The sequence below is a fragment of the Seriola dumerili genome, unplaced genomic scaffold (assembly GCF_002260705.1).
Source record: "Seriola dumerili isolate Sdu_G_001 unplaced genomic scaffold, Sdu_1.0 BDQW01000079.1, whole genome shotgun sequence".
NCBI classification, from domain to species: domain Eukaryota; kingdom Metazoa; phylum Chordata; class Actinopteri; order Carangiformes; family Carangidae; genus Seriola; species Seriola dumerili.
Window position 1 is genome coordinate 1,059,982 of NW_019174334.1, and position 15,359 is coordinate 1,075,340.

A 15,359-nucleotide genomic window follows, 5' to 3' on the forward strand; every position below is an offset into this window, starting at 1 on the left:
GATCCTGTAGCATTCTGCTTTAACTGATTTAAGTTCATTTGTCCCATGTTTGAGGAGGAGGAGTGAGTTAATGCTTTTCAGATTGTTTTTATCTGAAGGCCGATCTTATCACATCCCCTGGCTGAGCTCAAAGTGTTTACACTTAGCCCTATTTTGTACGTGTGGTGTTTTTAAAGGGGGCTCTTCTCACCCTGTGCCTCTGAATCAACTTGATGGTTTTCAGTTTGCGAATGCGTGTGTATGTAAGTGAGTATCTGTTTGCATCCATGCAATGCTCCACTAACATCCTTCTGTCGACTCCTCCGCAGGGAAGGAGAGCTGCTTTGAGAGAGTAATTCAAAGGTTCGGGAGGAAAGTTGTTTACATTGTTGTTGGAGATGGTGTGGAAGAGGAGCAAGGCTCAAAAAAGGTAAGAGGTCTTGGAATAATAGATATAGCACATACTACAATGGCGTCATCTGGTGAAAACATTTATCAGAACCGCATTGAGCAAAGAGAAAAGATAATGTTTGGACTTGGTGATTACTTTCTGTAATGTGGAGAGTTCATTATGAACACAAAACATACCTGCCATACCTTTCCAAAGAAAGGAATCAGCGCTCCAGCTCTGCCCCTCTACAGTCGTCCTTTACTTTTACGTGTTTATCCTCTTATAGTGCATCCAAGTACAAGAGAGAAAGTCTGTGGTGTGTAATCAGCGCTCTTCCTCCATCTCAGGTTTACAGAGCAAGGGAGGGGAGAGATGGCATAATTATATATTCCTGCTCGGTGCCCTGAGCAGCGTGAATGCTGTATGTGTAACGCTAGACAGGCCCTTTCAGGCATGATGAAGGCACATCGTAAATGGAGCGCTCATAAAGGAGACTTAAATCATTGTTGATGAAATTAGAATATTTACTGCAATGACAAGCCCGTTGGCACGAGACTGATCAAGAAAGGCTCAAAGCCGACATCTCCCGCACTCTTTCAGGAAACATGACGGTATCTGTTCAGATGAATCTGACTCGCCCTTTTCATGTTACCTGTTGGCTCTTGCTCCACAATTTGTGTATTCAGCGTTTCTGCCAAGTTTGGATGTAAACCAAATGCCACATGCAAGCTACACACAGCAAACATATTCATTAGCAAATTAATCAGCGGCCCGGGAGCATATTTCACTGACAGTTACGGTGAGCCACGGTGTCACGGCGAAGACATGGAGTTTCCCTTTGAAAAGCCTCCAGCTCCTTTCTCACCTGTTTCTCAGTAAACAATGAGTAGAGAAGTGTGAGGACAGATGAAGAGTGATTAAGCAGTGATTAGGAAGAGGTAGCAACCTTTACCCTGGATAAGTGTGTAAAGCAATAGCTCTGTATTATGAAAAGCGAACACACCCTGGGAATATGGTCTTGAGGGATGATTGTGGAAAAACATGCAAATATTTTTACTCAGTCTTGAGTTGTTGGAGTGTGACATTGATGGAAGGATAACGCTCCCCCCCCCCTGTCTGAGTGGTGCGAGTCCCACGACACGCCATGCGGTAAAAGGTTTCTGTGTCAACATCAGAGAGGACGTGAAATAACACAACAATTTCACCCGTCAGGAGGCGCATATCAGACGTGACACTGTGTGGAACTACAAAAGCAAATGTCTTAAGAGTTCTCTCGGCCCTCATTCCTCCACCAAAAAAAATCCCTGAAACAATTCTGCCTTCACTTATTCGCCATCGCTTGGGACAGAAGGGAGAGATAACATCTCCAGCTTTTAAACTTAAAAGCAAAGACAATTTACAAAACAAAAAGCAAAGAGCTTTTTAAGGGTCAGTGCAGGCTCTCCTAAGCGGAACATATGCCTGGGAGAGGCCATACCTTTGATAAGGGGAGGGTAATGGGCTCCACACACTGAGGAGCTGAGGACTCTACCTGACAAGCTCCTTTCATTCTCTGCGACTCAGGTTTCTCCACCGTCCTCTGCTTGGAAACAACAGCTCATTTGCACTGTCCTAAACACACACCAACAGGCAGGAGGTACATTTAAAAGAGACTGTGGGGAGTTCACTTCTGTCGAGGCTGAAGACAGCCACTGGATTAGTTTGATGGTATAAAACTACACAGAGAAATTAGTTAGAGGTGCAGATGTACTATTTGGCCGCATAGACGTATGCACGAGGGAGCAAGAGGAGCAGTCGGGGGGTGTTATTGATATGATTGCTTTTCCTGGTGAATGAACCGGTCTTACTTTATTCACTGAACGTATTAGCTGCGTAAAAACTTCCCACCGCCTCTCACAAGTGTTCAGAAAGGCTGCAGATAGACTATTTTCAATATTGATTTTATTTGATTATGTTCAAAATGTCAGAAAATAATGTAAAATGTTCATCACTGTTCCCCAAAGTCACGTCTTTGTCATAAGATTTTATATTTACAATGAAATAAAAGAGAAAAAAAGCAATAAATCCACACATTTGTGAAGCTGGAACTTGAGAGTTCTTAGCATTTCTCTTTCCTTTCAGTCATTTATCAATCACCACCATTTTCATTTCAAATCATATCAGTTCACTAATTGCTTCAGCCTTAAGATTATGTAGAATTTATAAATAAAACTTTACATAATATGTTTTTATTTTCCTTCCACAGCACAACATGCCCTTCTGGAGGATCTCCAGCCATTCAGACCTCATGGCCCTCCACCACGCTCTAGACTTGGAGTACTTGTAGCACCTCACCACCATCATACACCCTGCTCCACCTCAGCACACCCTGCAACCTTTCACCTTCGCCCTCCAGCCCTGTCCCACGCTTGCCGCAGACTCCACAGCTCAGAAAAAAAAAAAAAAAAAAAAGCCCCCCTGCGCTGCTTGGCGTCTGTCTTCCACTTCACAGGAAGAAAAGAAGAGGAGAAAAGAAGGCTGAGCACACGGTTAATGTGCTGACATACGGTCACACTTCGTCTTAACCCCTAAACTTTTTTTTTTTTTTTTTTTTTTTTTTTTTTCTTCTTCTTCTTTGCTGGAGGCGAAGGACAGAGGTGAATTTACGGCGCTGCAGCTGCTTGCCCTGGTTACTGTGAATTGGCCGCTTTCTGAAGCTGTCAAAGTGTTTTACGGCCCCCTGTTTGTGCCGGGACTCTGTCAGGGTTCACACCTGTGAGAAGAGCAGAGCTACTGATGGCCTCGCCCGCCTCGCCACAGAACTCAGCTACAGTAAACCACAGGCCCACGACTACTGGTGGTGACATTTCTCCGTCCCTCTAGCTCCCCCCTCCCCCCTTCTGCTCTTCACCTCCTGTCTCCTTCTGTTACTTATCTGTCTACCTACTTTTTAACTCTCCCCTCCGTCGTGGGACAGACAAACAAAGCGACTGCTCCCGTGATAACCGTCGGCCTGTTAGTCCTGTGCTTCTTATTTATGAACGGAGACTTTGTGAGTGGCGCCGTGCCACTGAGAAGGTACCTCGACGACAAAAGACTCGTGCCTTTTACGAAGTACTATTGATTTCCACCACAGCGAGAGGAAGACGTTTATGGAAGAAACAAAAAAAAAAAAAAAAGGGGTTTTCTAATAATTTAAGAAAATTACAAAAAACTTTATTTACAATGCTGAGACAATCGTGTACAGAGGAAATCTTTTTTGTGTGTGTAAGTTTGTAATCACTGGACTATTCCTTCCTATATTCATTTAGGTACGTGCTCTTGAAAGGCGGCAATGCTTTTTCATTGAAGTATAAAAAAAAAAAAAAGAGAAAAAAAAGGCATCCCATCGCGCATAAGCTTGTGCGACGCCTGAAAGTGTTGATGTGTTCAAGTTTTGTTCAGTAAACAAATATGTAGATAATGGGATTTTGTGATAAATCGTTTTGTCAAGACCAAAAGCATGGATGTCAAGTGTCAATGACCTTTCATCTGATTCTGTGATGTTTCTCGTCCTTACAGGAAACTTCATTCACATCTTTATATAGCATAACAGGTCTCCTCTATTGCAAGTCCTTTTTTAGACTCATTTCAAAGGGAAAGAGGTATTTGTTTTTTTGTTTTTTTTATTTGTTTTTTTTTTAGTTATTCAAAAAGGTAGCTCACAACTTGTGTCCTTACGGCATTTCACCAGCTTGCAGCACTGACCCCATATATTTGGAAGCAAACTTAATTCTGATAAGGATTTTGGCATATGGCATTTCCTGCCTCCTCAGAGCCATTTTAACAACAAATTTGAATAAATCTGATATTTAAAAATGCAGGCTTGAATAGGTTTTATTATCTTTTATACAAGCGCTATAACAACTCTTGTACAGCGAGCGTAATTTTGTATGATGTAGTGTTTTTATTTCAACTTTGAAAGTACATTCTGTGTCCCTCTTTGATGTAGCTGAAATACACGAAGCCCTTTCCATGGTGCTTCTACATCTGTGGATGGGGAAACCATAATTAACGTTTAGAGAAAAGCCACTAACTTCGAGGGGTTTGTGAACATACAGGACATGTGCTATCGACTGTGAATTTCTTAAAGAGAAACCGACTCGTTGTGTTTCTAATTTTTCCCTCCTTTGCACATGATCACTGCTGGCCTTTTTACATTTCAATTCGGATCCCTCTTCTCCCCTAACACCTCCCACCGTTACCGAACACTCCCGCCCCGCCCCACCCCACCCCTCCCTCCCACCTAGTCAAAACAACTTCTCCCCCCGTGCTCCGGGGTATCTACATATTGCTGCTAGATCAAGGTAATGGTAGGTAAATAGAGGAAATGTTTTATAGATTCATACAGCACGCTTTTTTTTATTATGTTGCAATCATAAATGCAAACTGGAAATACTTTACACTACATGGGCCTCATTGTGAAATGCAAAAGATTGTTGTGTCTGCAAAATATGTGTACAGATGTTTTTGACATTATTATTTGATTGTGTTTAAATTAATAAAACTGATTTGTGAACTGTTACATGTTGCTCTCTGTTTCTTCAATTCAAAACTACAACTTAAAAGATGAAAATTTACACAGGTATTAAAAAGACTTTCTGTCTATGAACGAGGCTTGATTTAAACTTTTATAAAGCGATATTTTTTTTTACTTCTTTTAATTGTGTATTGATATTACTGGAATGACATTACTATTTGCCACCAATGTCCAGAGACTGATACTGGTGTCACAATCCTCAGTCACTAATCCCACCAGGAAGCGAATAGAAACTGGAGCTGGTGCAAGTGTAGACTAAACCACACCCGCATGTTAATCACATCCTTTAAATCTACACAATAGCTGCTATGAAATACTCTTTTACATCAAGGTTCCATCTGAATTACAAGCACACTTTTGTGACTTTTGTTTGGAATAGCTTTTTAAGAGAATGTATATTTTTATAATTTTTTTTTGGTTTCTATTAATTAGATATTTTTCATAATTCCCGTGAGACAACGCTAAATTTTCTTCATCGCCTCGACATGCGTCATACATTCTTGAGGCTCCTGAAGCCAAGCCAACGCTCAGCCCAACATTTGTAATAGTTCTGGCCTTAGTATAGTGTATGTCTGCAGGAGCCTCCATGCATAATTTACATATATCAAACCACTCCAAGTCATAGAGCGCTAGGTTTGTTTAAATAACATGAAAAATATTTATGAGGCTGATTTTATGAGGTGGTCACGGCTAAGACGGTCCAGCATGTAACACTACACTGGACAGGGAAGAAAGTGTCCGGCCTCCAAAACCACGTTGGAGAATTTAGCATGCATGGAATTTTATTTAGAGCCTTTTAATATCCAGATCAATTATGCTTTCACATGGAGTGGGAGTGATGACCAGGGTATGTGCGTCTGCCAGGTTGGACAAAGCAAGTCGGACTGCTACCACCGGTATGCAACCGGCAACAATGACCCCGAATGTGCTTCTTCCACTTCCAAACAGCTGAAAGACTGAGTAGCGTCTGAGGTCCGGACTAGCTCTCTTTCTAGGAGAGAGGAGCTGAACAGAATAAAGGTCTGTTCTCTTTGATAAGTTTTCCCGATGCTCAGAGACCTGGCAGAAAAAGTCAGACACAACCAGACCAGACATTTTGTCAAAGAAAAAGTGGGTGTTGTGGCATGTTGGCCAGCCGCACTGGCTGCTCGTACAAAACAGACGGGAATAAAAATAAGAGCTAGATTGTGTCTGTTTGGCTTGTGTCGTGTCCCTGACTCAAAATCCTCCGCCAGAACTTTAATTTCTATCATCCCTTTATGTGCTGTGCTTCAGGTGGCTGCTCACTGAAAATGCCATGGACTTGCGTTTGTTCGACATAGGTGTCCCGGTGCTTTAATCAGGCTTAACAGTTACCATGCTATTCTCAAGAGGCCTGATCCTCACTGAACTCCCATCAACCCCCTCTTGGAAATAAAGGGGCCATTACCTTACAGGTCCTCTGTTGGGCATTCCTCTCCGGGACGTCCCAGCAAAGCACCCGCCCTCCATAAAACTGTACTGCAATAATAAACAACGCCATAGGTGATTTACGACTTTGCCCAGACAGTGATTTCATGCAGATTTCCATAGAGGGGGCCTCTGACGGTGCATCACAATTGAACTAATATTGTATTACATGCATATCAAACTCCCCCCAAAAAACCTGATCTGCCACATCTCTTTTACGAGCAGGAAGCCTATTAATAGGCCTGCGTTCTCCTCTTGGTGGCTAGTGTGTCTCAAGTTAGGGGAATTTGTCTCTGTAGCGAGCAGATGTCCACAGACTGAGACAATAAGAAAGAGGGGGGGGGGATTAAACACAAAGCCTCCATCTTTAGCAGAACTGCAAGCCAGTTTCATCGAAGAACCAGAACGACATGCTATTAGATTGTTTCAGTCTGTATTTTTTTTACTCTTGGTTTGGCTGATGCTGTTTGTCTTGAGGCAGGATAGACAAAAGCGCTGTCACTGATTGCAGCTCCTCCTCCTCCTCCTCCTCCTCCTCCAGTGGTTTTAAGATGAAGGAAGGCTCTCCAGAGTGCAAGGCTAACTTATCCTCAGCAGGCAGCGAGAGTGACAAACCTGTTGTCATGCTGTGGCGGCTGGTGGTGCTAAAACTAGGCCCTTTGTTTACTGTTTGTTTATTTCTCAGTTACTGGGATTTGACAGGCAGAGTGGGGGCAAGGACAGCTGGTAATCAGGAAGCTAGGGATGCCAGGGACCCCAGCCAGGAGTGTCAACTCCGAAGGGGCCGGGGCGTCCACAGCCATGCCTGTCCCACACAGACGAGGCATTCCCAAGTGAGTCTCGGCTGTGACAATGCTATTGATGCATGTTGGTGGAAGAGTTTGAGTCTGATTGGTCTTGCAGAGCTGGTCGTGTCATGCAGGGGTCAGAGAGGGTTAGTTACATACACACACACACACACACACACACACACACAGACACACATTCAGGTACCCACATTGCATTTTCTGATGTATTGTATTAGTGTTTTCTGGAATCCAGAATTTGCAAATTATGTGTAATTTTACCAGACGTAGTTGTTTTGACAAAGCCCATGCTGTTTCAATAAAGCACCGAGAGATAAAGTGTTCGTCATTGTAGAAGTCTCTCATCATGTATCTATCCTCCACGAGCTCAGCAGTAGTTGCTGCAATGCATTCTTGATTAAATATCATAAAGCAAAAACATGTTGAAACTGAACTCTGCCAGTCATTTAGCTGCTGTCAGTCTGATTGCAGTAGTTTTTCGTTTTTTTTTGTTGTTTTTTTTCAAACAATTTTTTTTTTTTTTTTTTTGGAGGTTGCAGCAGTCAGTTCAACAAAGGCACACTTTCAACATAACCTCTCACCACAGTTCATAACCACTTCAGGGTTGTAAGTGTTTGAGAGCTAGCGGCGTTTGCCAGGGCCGGAGCTGGAACGATGCTCACTGTCTGCCCCAACCACACACCGCAGCTCCACCTGCATCTGCGGTCACACACACACACACACACACACACACACACACACACACAAACTCCCTCATATTTACTGGGCCCACCACACCACTCCATTTGAAGGTGAATGGCAGAGATTTATATGGCAAGCTAAGGCCACCCTACAACTTGCGAGTGTGTGAGCGCGAGTGCACGTGCATATATGACTTCTTAGCTAACTCAGGGCTATAAGCTACCAGATCCCTGAGGGTTTATTTGGCCGCTGCAGCCCCTCCAGACCTCCCTGTGCGCTCTGTGCGAGTATGCACAGGGTGTTTACATGTATGTGTGTGTTCTGCATGAAATGTGTATCTGCATGTGTGTGTGTGTGTGTAAGGACCTCCCTCTCGGGTGTTAATTGGGCCGGCTCTCTCCAAGTTAGGTGTCGGACCTGGGCCAAGCTCCCTCTCGTCTGGCAGGAGAAGGAGCCTCTCGGCCAGTTTAATAAACTCAATGTCATCTGGTTAATAAAACAGCCTCGCGTCCCACCTTGGCTTGTTTTTGCTCGATAAGTCATGGGTGATGTTTTCTTTCTTCTCATATTTTTTCTATAAGTAGAAATGAAGGAAAGGTGAACCCTAGTTTCGAAGGTAGGCTGTATGTTCCTTCTTATTTGATTTTTTTTCTTTTTTCTCCTAGTCCTGAAACTCTGTCCTGCTGCCATTTTATGTCCTGAAATGCTACACTGAAGATATTTCATTTAATTATATGACTGAACCTACGACCACATACAGTATGTTGGAGTACTACAGTTTTTTTTTTTCTGTGTAGCTATAACCGAACTGATGGAGCAAAACACAATTTGAGAATTGAATTTACATTAGAATTTAGAGGCGGGATGGATGTGTGTGATATTTGCAACCCCAGCTGTGGTCTTTTCTTTTTTTTTTTTTACAGAAAGACTACTGGACAAGTTTTAAGAGTATATACCACAAGCATTCTCTTCTCAATAAAGAGTTTTCAGTGTCACCACCACTATGACTCACTTCTCTTTTTTCAGCACCAATACATTTTAGATCTTTAATTTTATGTCCAAAATCCATGAAATGTCTTGCCAGGGGTAATCTGATGTCTCCTGACAACAACAGTGTTGTTCATTGATACCCATGTAATTGTTTTGTGAAACCATAAGGTAATGTCGTGACTTTTTTTCAGTGAGTAGTAACTGACCACAGTACATTTTTCAAGTCTCTTACCCGCAGTTGTACCTCAGAGATTTCTGCTGCCACCCCAATTACAATGTGGGCGGATGACATATTGTGAGTGAGCATTAAAAAACGTTTTTTAGAAACATGTCTTTCCAAAGCCAGTGTCCCTGCAACTCTGGATAATCCGCAGAATACAGTATCAACAGGCGTCATAAGGGCTCTCTCTCAGCGAGGTGTGTGGATTATCCGCAGTAATCCTGACATTATGCAGTTGCGATTTTGAAATGTTTTTAAAACTATATGTATTACAGTGATAATTGTCTAAAAAACTATTTGTTTACCTGGATACCATGTGAGAGAATATGTCTTTTCATAAATTATGAGAACCAAGAGGGACACTCATCTTGTAAAAGACAAAGAGCCACATGAGAGTTATTTCATGCTGCATTTCTCTGGCTCTCTTGGTAGCTTCTCTTTGGTCTGACTCTCTCTCTCTCTCTTGAGCCCACGCTGCCCCAATAGGAATGTTAATGTCTCGTTCCAGTTGGCTGAAATGGTTTCTGTGCTCTGCCTCGATCCGGGCAGGGGACACAAGAGGGGATGGAGGGGCAGCGAGGGGCAAGGAGCCACTGGTACAGGAGAAAATATTCTATATCCTGGGTGACTCTGCTCTTCTGGGGGATTACAAAGGGTTTAACTGGCGGATGAAGGAGAGCAAAGTGGTAAGTGACATTTCTGGTCTGGGAATATGGCAATCAGCAGCGTGGAGCCCCGCCAAGTCTCCTGGCCCGGCCAGAAAATGCTAAAAAGGCTTGGGAGAGTGTAAACAAACGCGGCGCTGGCTAGCAGTGCGGGAGGGGAAAGAAGGGAAGGCAGGGGTGGGGTTGGGGGTGGGGGGGGGCGGTCCAGGGACAGATCTGTTAACCATCAGTGGCTGCGTTTCATCCTGCCGCCCCTCTCCAAAACCTTCAAGGGAGGCTTTGTGTACCTGCTCCGCAGACAGGAGCTGGGAATTTGGGGAACAGGAAACCAAGGCTCACCCCCCCCCCCCACACACACACACACACACACACACACACCCTCCCCTCTATCCCTACACCTCACCCATTCCCCTTCGCCTGTGCCCCCAGCTGCCCCCCAAACACACACACACACCCAACATTCACCCCCTGCTATGCCCTCTATTCTACGCCACCCCCTGCTCACTCTCCCCCCTCCGATCGCTCATACCTCTACCCTGAATAGACATTTTGTACAGTGTGCTACTGACACTGGCTTGTCCCACTGCTCATCTCCCCACATCACAGGTTGAATATGCAACTGTGCAGTTGTATGGTCCCTCTTTGGAATCAAAGATGATGCTTTGAGGTAGACCTCAGCCAACAGCAGTCATCACTCAGCTCTGGAATTAAGGTTTGCTGTGCATAATCGAAAGGCCTGCATCCCATAGGCCGAATAAAGCGAAGACGGGGGTGTTTAAACCTCAATCCATAATTCATGATTCTTCCTCTGAACCACCAGCCCAGAGAATTAGAGCACTGACAGAGTTCACTATGTTAATGGTTTCAGTTGCTGCTCAGGACTGTTCAGCCAATTCACCTCAGCACTTAGCATACAAGCAGGATATTATTCCTGACAAAAAGCTGCTAGGCCTATTACTGTTAGACTGTAAAGGTTAGCATGGGAGAATGAGAAAGAGTTCAGGAGAGTATTGCATGTATGGATGACAGTGATTTGTCTAATCATAGTTTAGCAGCTGTTGTGAGGCAGGGCAGCTCTGTCAAGCTTAAATATCTCCAAGACTGTCCTCCTGTAAAAAAAAAACAAAAACAAACAAAAACAGCCCATAGATCATCCGTGCAAACAATGTATTACTATGCATAGCTACATTTTATTTTTAGGCAGCTTCTATAATTATGATCAAACGGGGAAGTCAAGTGATGTCATATATAGAGCAACAAAATCCAAGTTAGCATTGACCATTCCGCAACCGTAACTGTGTGTTTTTATTGTTGTAACCATGACAACAGTCCTCTGACCTTAACAAAGTATTTATTTTAACCTGATCTTTCCCTAAACCTGACCAAGCTGTTTCTGTGCTTAAACCTAACCAAACCGTGACTGTTCCATAAGCTTATGATATGTTTATTACTGTAACCGTGACAACAAAGGTCCAGTAAACCTGCTACTGCCTATGGATCATATCAGAAGGTAGGGACAAACGATCAATATGGTCGTTTAGGTTTGAGGACTTCTTGGCTACTGAGCCAGCCGTGACTGCTTGACCTGCTCAATGGCTCACCTCTTCTGTCCAGCTTTGACATTTAGCCCGGGGCTTATGGGAAATGGTGTTCGTTAAAGGCCGCTAAAAATGTTAATAATAGCTGCGTCCCAATTCGGAGGCTGCATCCTTCAGAGGATGAGGTCGATGAAAGATGAGCGGGAAGGCCCAACAGAAATGAGATGGTCTGGTCTACAGAGGATTTTACGCTTTGCCCTTACCATTGCATCCAAAGCGCAACTCCTGTTGCCTAGCAACCTTGGGAATCTTGGGATAGGTTGGGCCACGAATGATCCACCCATTGGATCCTTCCTCACCCAGGTAACGGAGGTCACGTTTCTCAGCTGCATTTGAAGGGGCCTTCGAAATGGAACAGCCTAATCGCGCCGCTGTGACACAGTTGGTCTTTAAACGCAACCTCTGAAATGGGGCACAGCTGATAATAAAAACACAATAAACAACAATATCAGGCTATTTTTTCAAAAAACCCATATTTATCTAAACATATAAAGTGGGGCTACATGACATACCATTGGGAAAGGCCCTGTTCAAAGGCTGTAATTTGAGTAATTAGTGGAGTTATAAATGCCAATTGGATGTTGAATGAGGTTTTCTTACTTCTGGAACAGAACCTGGATGTTCTGGTTTCACTGCGCCTCACCATAGATAATGATATGTCACCAGAAAGGGAAAATGAATGAAAAAATCCAAACCCCAAAAACAAGTTTTATTTTTGTTTTTCTGTTATTTTTGTGTTTTTTCAACGTACGCATGAGCAGCCTGAAATGTTTTGTTGTCTTCACCAGTGTGTTATTATGCATGGGAGTGGGATGGACGATGTACCACAATGCACATTTGTCAAATTTGTCATTTTATGAGACGCTCTTATTTCTCTAATTTGATTTGACATGTTCAGCGAGTTATGTCAGTGGATTACGGTCATTCATAGCAGCTTCATTAGTAATCTTATACATGTAAGATTATAACTGCGTGCTCACTCCTGGATGTCTTTCCAAAATGTAGCCTATGAACTTTTGGAGACTCAGTTCTGTCCTTCACTGAATCACCAGAGCCCCAGCACTGGGCATCCTCACCTTCATCAGTGGTGGAGGGGGTTAAATAGGCAGCATCATGATCGAATACAGATCCACACTAGAGAGGATTGTGTAAGTTACACAGGGTAGTAGTTGTGTCTGTATGTGGATCATTTTAGGAAGGAAGTCTATGAGAATAAGCAAATATTGTGAATTATTATGTGCATAACTAAATGTCACTACTTTACATACAGACATCACACATAGGTTGAATACAAGGCAAAACTCGTCCCTGGCACCGAGTTGACACGGATCATAAAGGCTTCATTGTGAATGCTGACTTGTCTCCCAGTATGCTAAATTAAAAAATGAATGTAACCCAATACGGGATGGTAGCGGCGATAAGATCTGGAGTCGGCTCGTGTCCCTGCAGGCCCGTCTCCTCCTTGCTGCACCACAAGGGAAAGGCAGCACAGTGACAAGAGGTGTTCAGGAAGCAGTGAACACCCTGCAGATCAACAGATAATATTTTTTTGGCAAATAAATTCATTCCTGAACCTTAAATTACATTTTCACCTCTTAAAAAAATGTCTGCTCTCGAAGCCCGAGGCAGTGTTTGTCTGAGACGGAGGGAACGGGGGCGGGATGAGGAAGTGCAAGGTGTTAGCCGACAGCAGTCTCAGGCAGCAAGCTGTCTTTATGAATGTGTGTGTTTGTGCGTGTGTGTTTGTGTATGTGTGCGTGCGTATGCATGTGTGCGCAAGTGTTTACAGCACTGCATACACGAATGTTAGCGCTTTGTATTTGATTTAAGACCAGTGCGAGGGAATGTCTGTACGTGTTTCATGTGATATATCAGTGAACTTATTTTGTGTGCATGTGTGTGTATAAGTGTGTGCATGTGTGTAGAGAGAGAGAGAGAGAGAGAGACAGAGAGAGAGAGAGTCACGCTGCAGCACCATGACAACAGTGGGGCTGTCTGATCCTCTCTCTCTAATTGTCTGTGACCTCGTAACTGGAGACGCGCTCTCAAGGCAGGAGGAGGGCCTTTCACACGGCAATCACTTTTGGATTTGTCCTCTATGCAACTCCTGAATACCACTGCCAAGAAGATGTGTGCGTGTGTGTGAGTGTGTGTGTGTGTGTGTGTGTGTGCGCTTACATGCAGGTGCGAACGCTTCTGTAAATCCAAACCCCCCGCTGATTGACAGTGAGGTAAAATATATGAGAGGTGGACAGGTATGTGTGGCTTAGGCACCCAGGTCGTATGATTGGTTAGCTTTTGATGTTCTGGAAAGAAGAAAAAAAAAAAAAAAAAAAAAAAAAAAAAGGTTGTGCACTGTAACCATAAAACCTATGACTCATTTGATAATTACAACATAATGTGTGTTTATGCCGCCGTCATCATTTCACACATGACAGAGAAAAATACAAAAAAAAACTTTAGGGCAATATTTCTGTGAAGACTTCAGACAGGAAAAATGATAAAAGGTGGGAAAATCATTCTAGCTAGATTATCCATTATTCCAGTGAGGGCGAGAGGCTACTGCTCCATCTGAGTACACGTAGATCATGAACTAAGTGATTCCCACTCTCCTCTATCTCTGTCTGTCTATCTCTGTCCATCTTTCCCTCCATCTGTCTGCAGAGGCCAGGCTGTGCTGATGTCTCTGTTGTGTTCCACCATAAAGGGGCCTCAGTAATGGCCCCTGTCACACACAAAGGTATTAAGGCCTAAAGCCTCTCTCTCTCCGACGCCACTGGCAGCTGGGCCAGGGGAATAATTTGATTTGGTATTTTATGCTGGAAAAGAGCCTTTCTTCCCAAGCCACATTTGCGCTTGGCTTCTCCTCAGCTTCGCAGCCCCCTGAAAGACTTTACATGACATTAACACATTTCAGAGAGCATTACGGCTTGAAAAGAGATTTGTCTAGACAAAGACATGGTTTATTTGTAGTTAAAGCTTCATTTCCTGCCTGTTCCCTCTCCTGCACTCTCTCCCTGCACCTTTACTCCCCCCCCCACCCCACCCCACCCCATCCTCCTCCTCCTCCTCCTCCCCCTCCTCCCTGCGTGACTCCTGCCAGGCGCACAATGGTTGGCGCCCTGACAGGTAAGAGGATTTCAATTAGTTTACCTCGGAATGGGCCCTGCAAAACGTGATTAATGAAAGCAATTAGTCTCTGTCATGTCTTCAGCACACTCCTGCTAAATCACCGCACTGCTCCTCGCTGACGCTAAGAGCAAATTACATCACCCAGATCCTCTCTCTCTCTCTCTCTCTCTCTCTCTCTGTCTCTCTCTATCAGCTTCTTTATGAGCTCCCCGCATCTCAATGAAGAGAGTAACGGAAAGCAGAAAGAAGAGAGGAATGAAACCCAGCTGATAGCCATGTGCAAGTTTTTTCTTCCTTACCCTTTCAGAGTGAATCCCATAAACATCCACAGCTTATAAAGACCTGTAATAAAAAAGAAGAATACTCATCTTTTTCATGAGTACCATTCAAAAAGATTTAGGACACTGCTGCTTAAAAATTAATAGTCAGGCTACAGCGAGAAAAAAACATCTATTAATCATGATAATATTCAGCCGGTGAGCAGTGTGTGTGTTTGTTCACCAGCAGTAAATTAATCAGAGGCCCGGGTTTCGCTCCCCTGATTATAGCACAGATGATCTACACTGTGACACATATGTTTACACTTCACAAATGTACTTTCCCCTCCACAACATCATACAGTACACACAAACTTATAAACTATAGTGGGATTTATGAAGGCATGTTTCAAACTCTCAGGCTTCCAAGTGTGCATGCGTTATGGGCTTCTGTCACGGAACCACAGAAACTCTCAAGCTGAAAAAAAAAAAAAAAGATCAAATCAAATAAAAGGGAATTTACTGAGCCATAGATAATGTTTTGCTAGCTGCAGGCTGGGTGGACCTCAGCCAACAGTAATCACTGCCCACCAGGAGGGAAACAGCCCCACCTGCTCCGAAGCCATCGCATGC

At 43.7% G+C, this 15,359-nt stretch overlaps 1 protein-coding gene across 6 annotated transcripts in view; it reads left to right on the forward strand.

Moving 5' to 3' along the window:
• Positions 1-2,696, forward strand: part of eya1 (EYA transcriptional coactivator and phosphatase 1) — a 30,159-nt gene extending 27,463 nt beyond the window's left edge. For all 6 annotated transcript variants that reach the window (XM_022744255.1, XM_022744256.1, XM_022744257.1 and 3 more), the window contains 2 exons: positions 309-409; positions 2,616-2,696. In XM_022744255.1, the coding sequence (XP_022599976.1) occupies positions 309-409; positions 2,616-2,696 (182 nt within the window). The remainder of the gene's footprint in view (positions 1-308; positions 410-2,615) is intronic.
• The last annotated feature ends 12,663 nt before the right edge of the window (positions 2,697-15,359 follow it).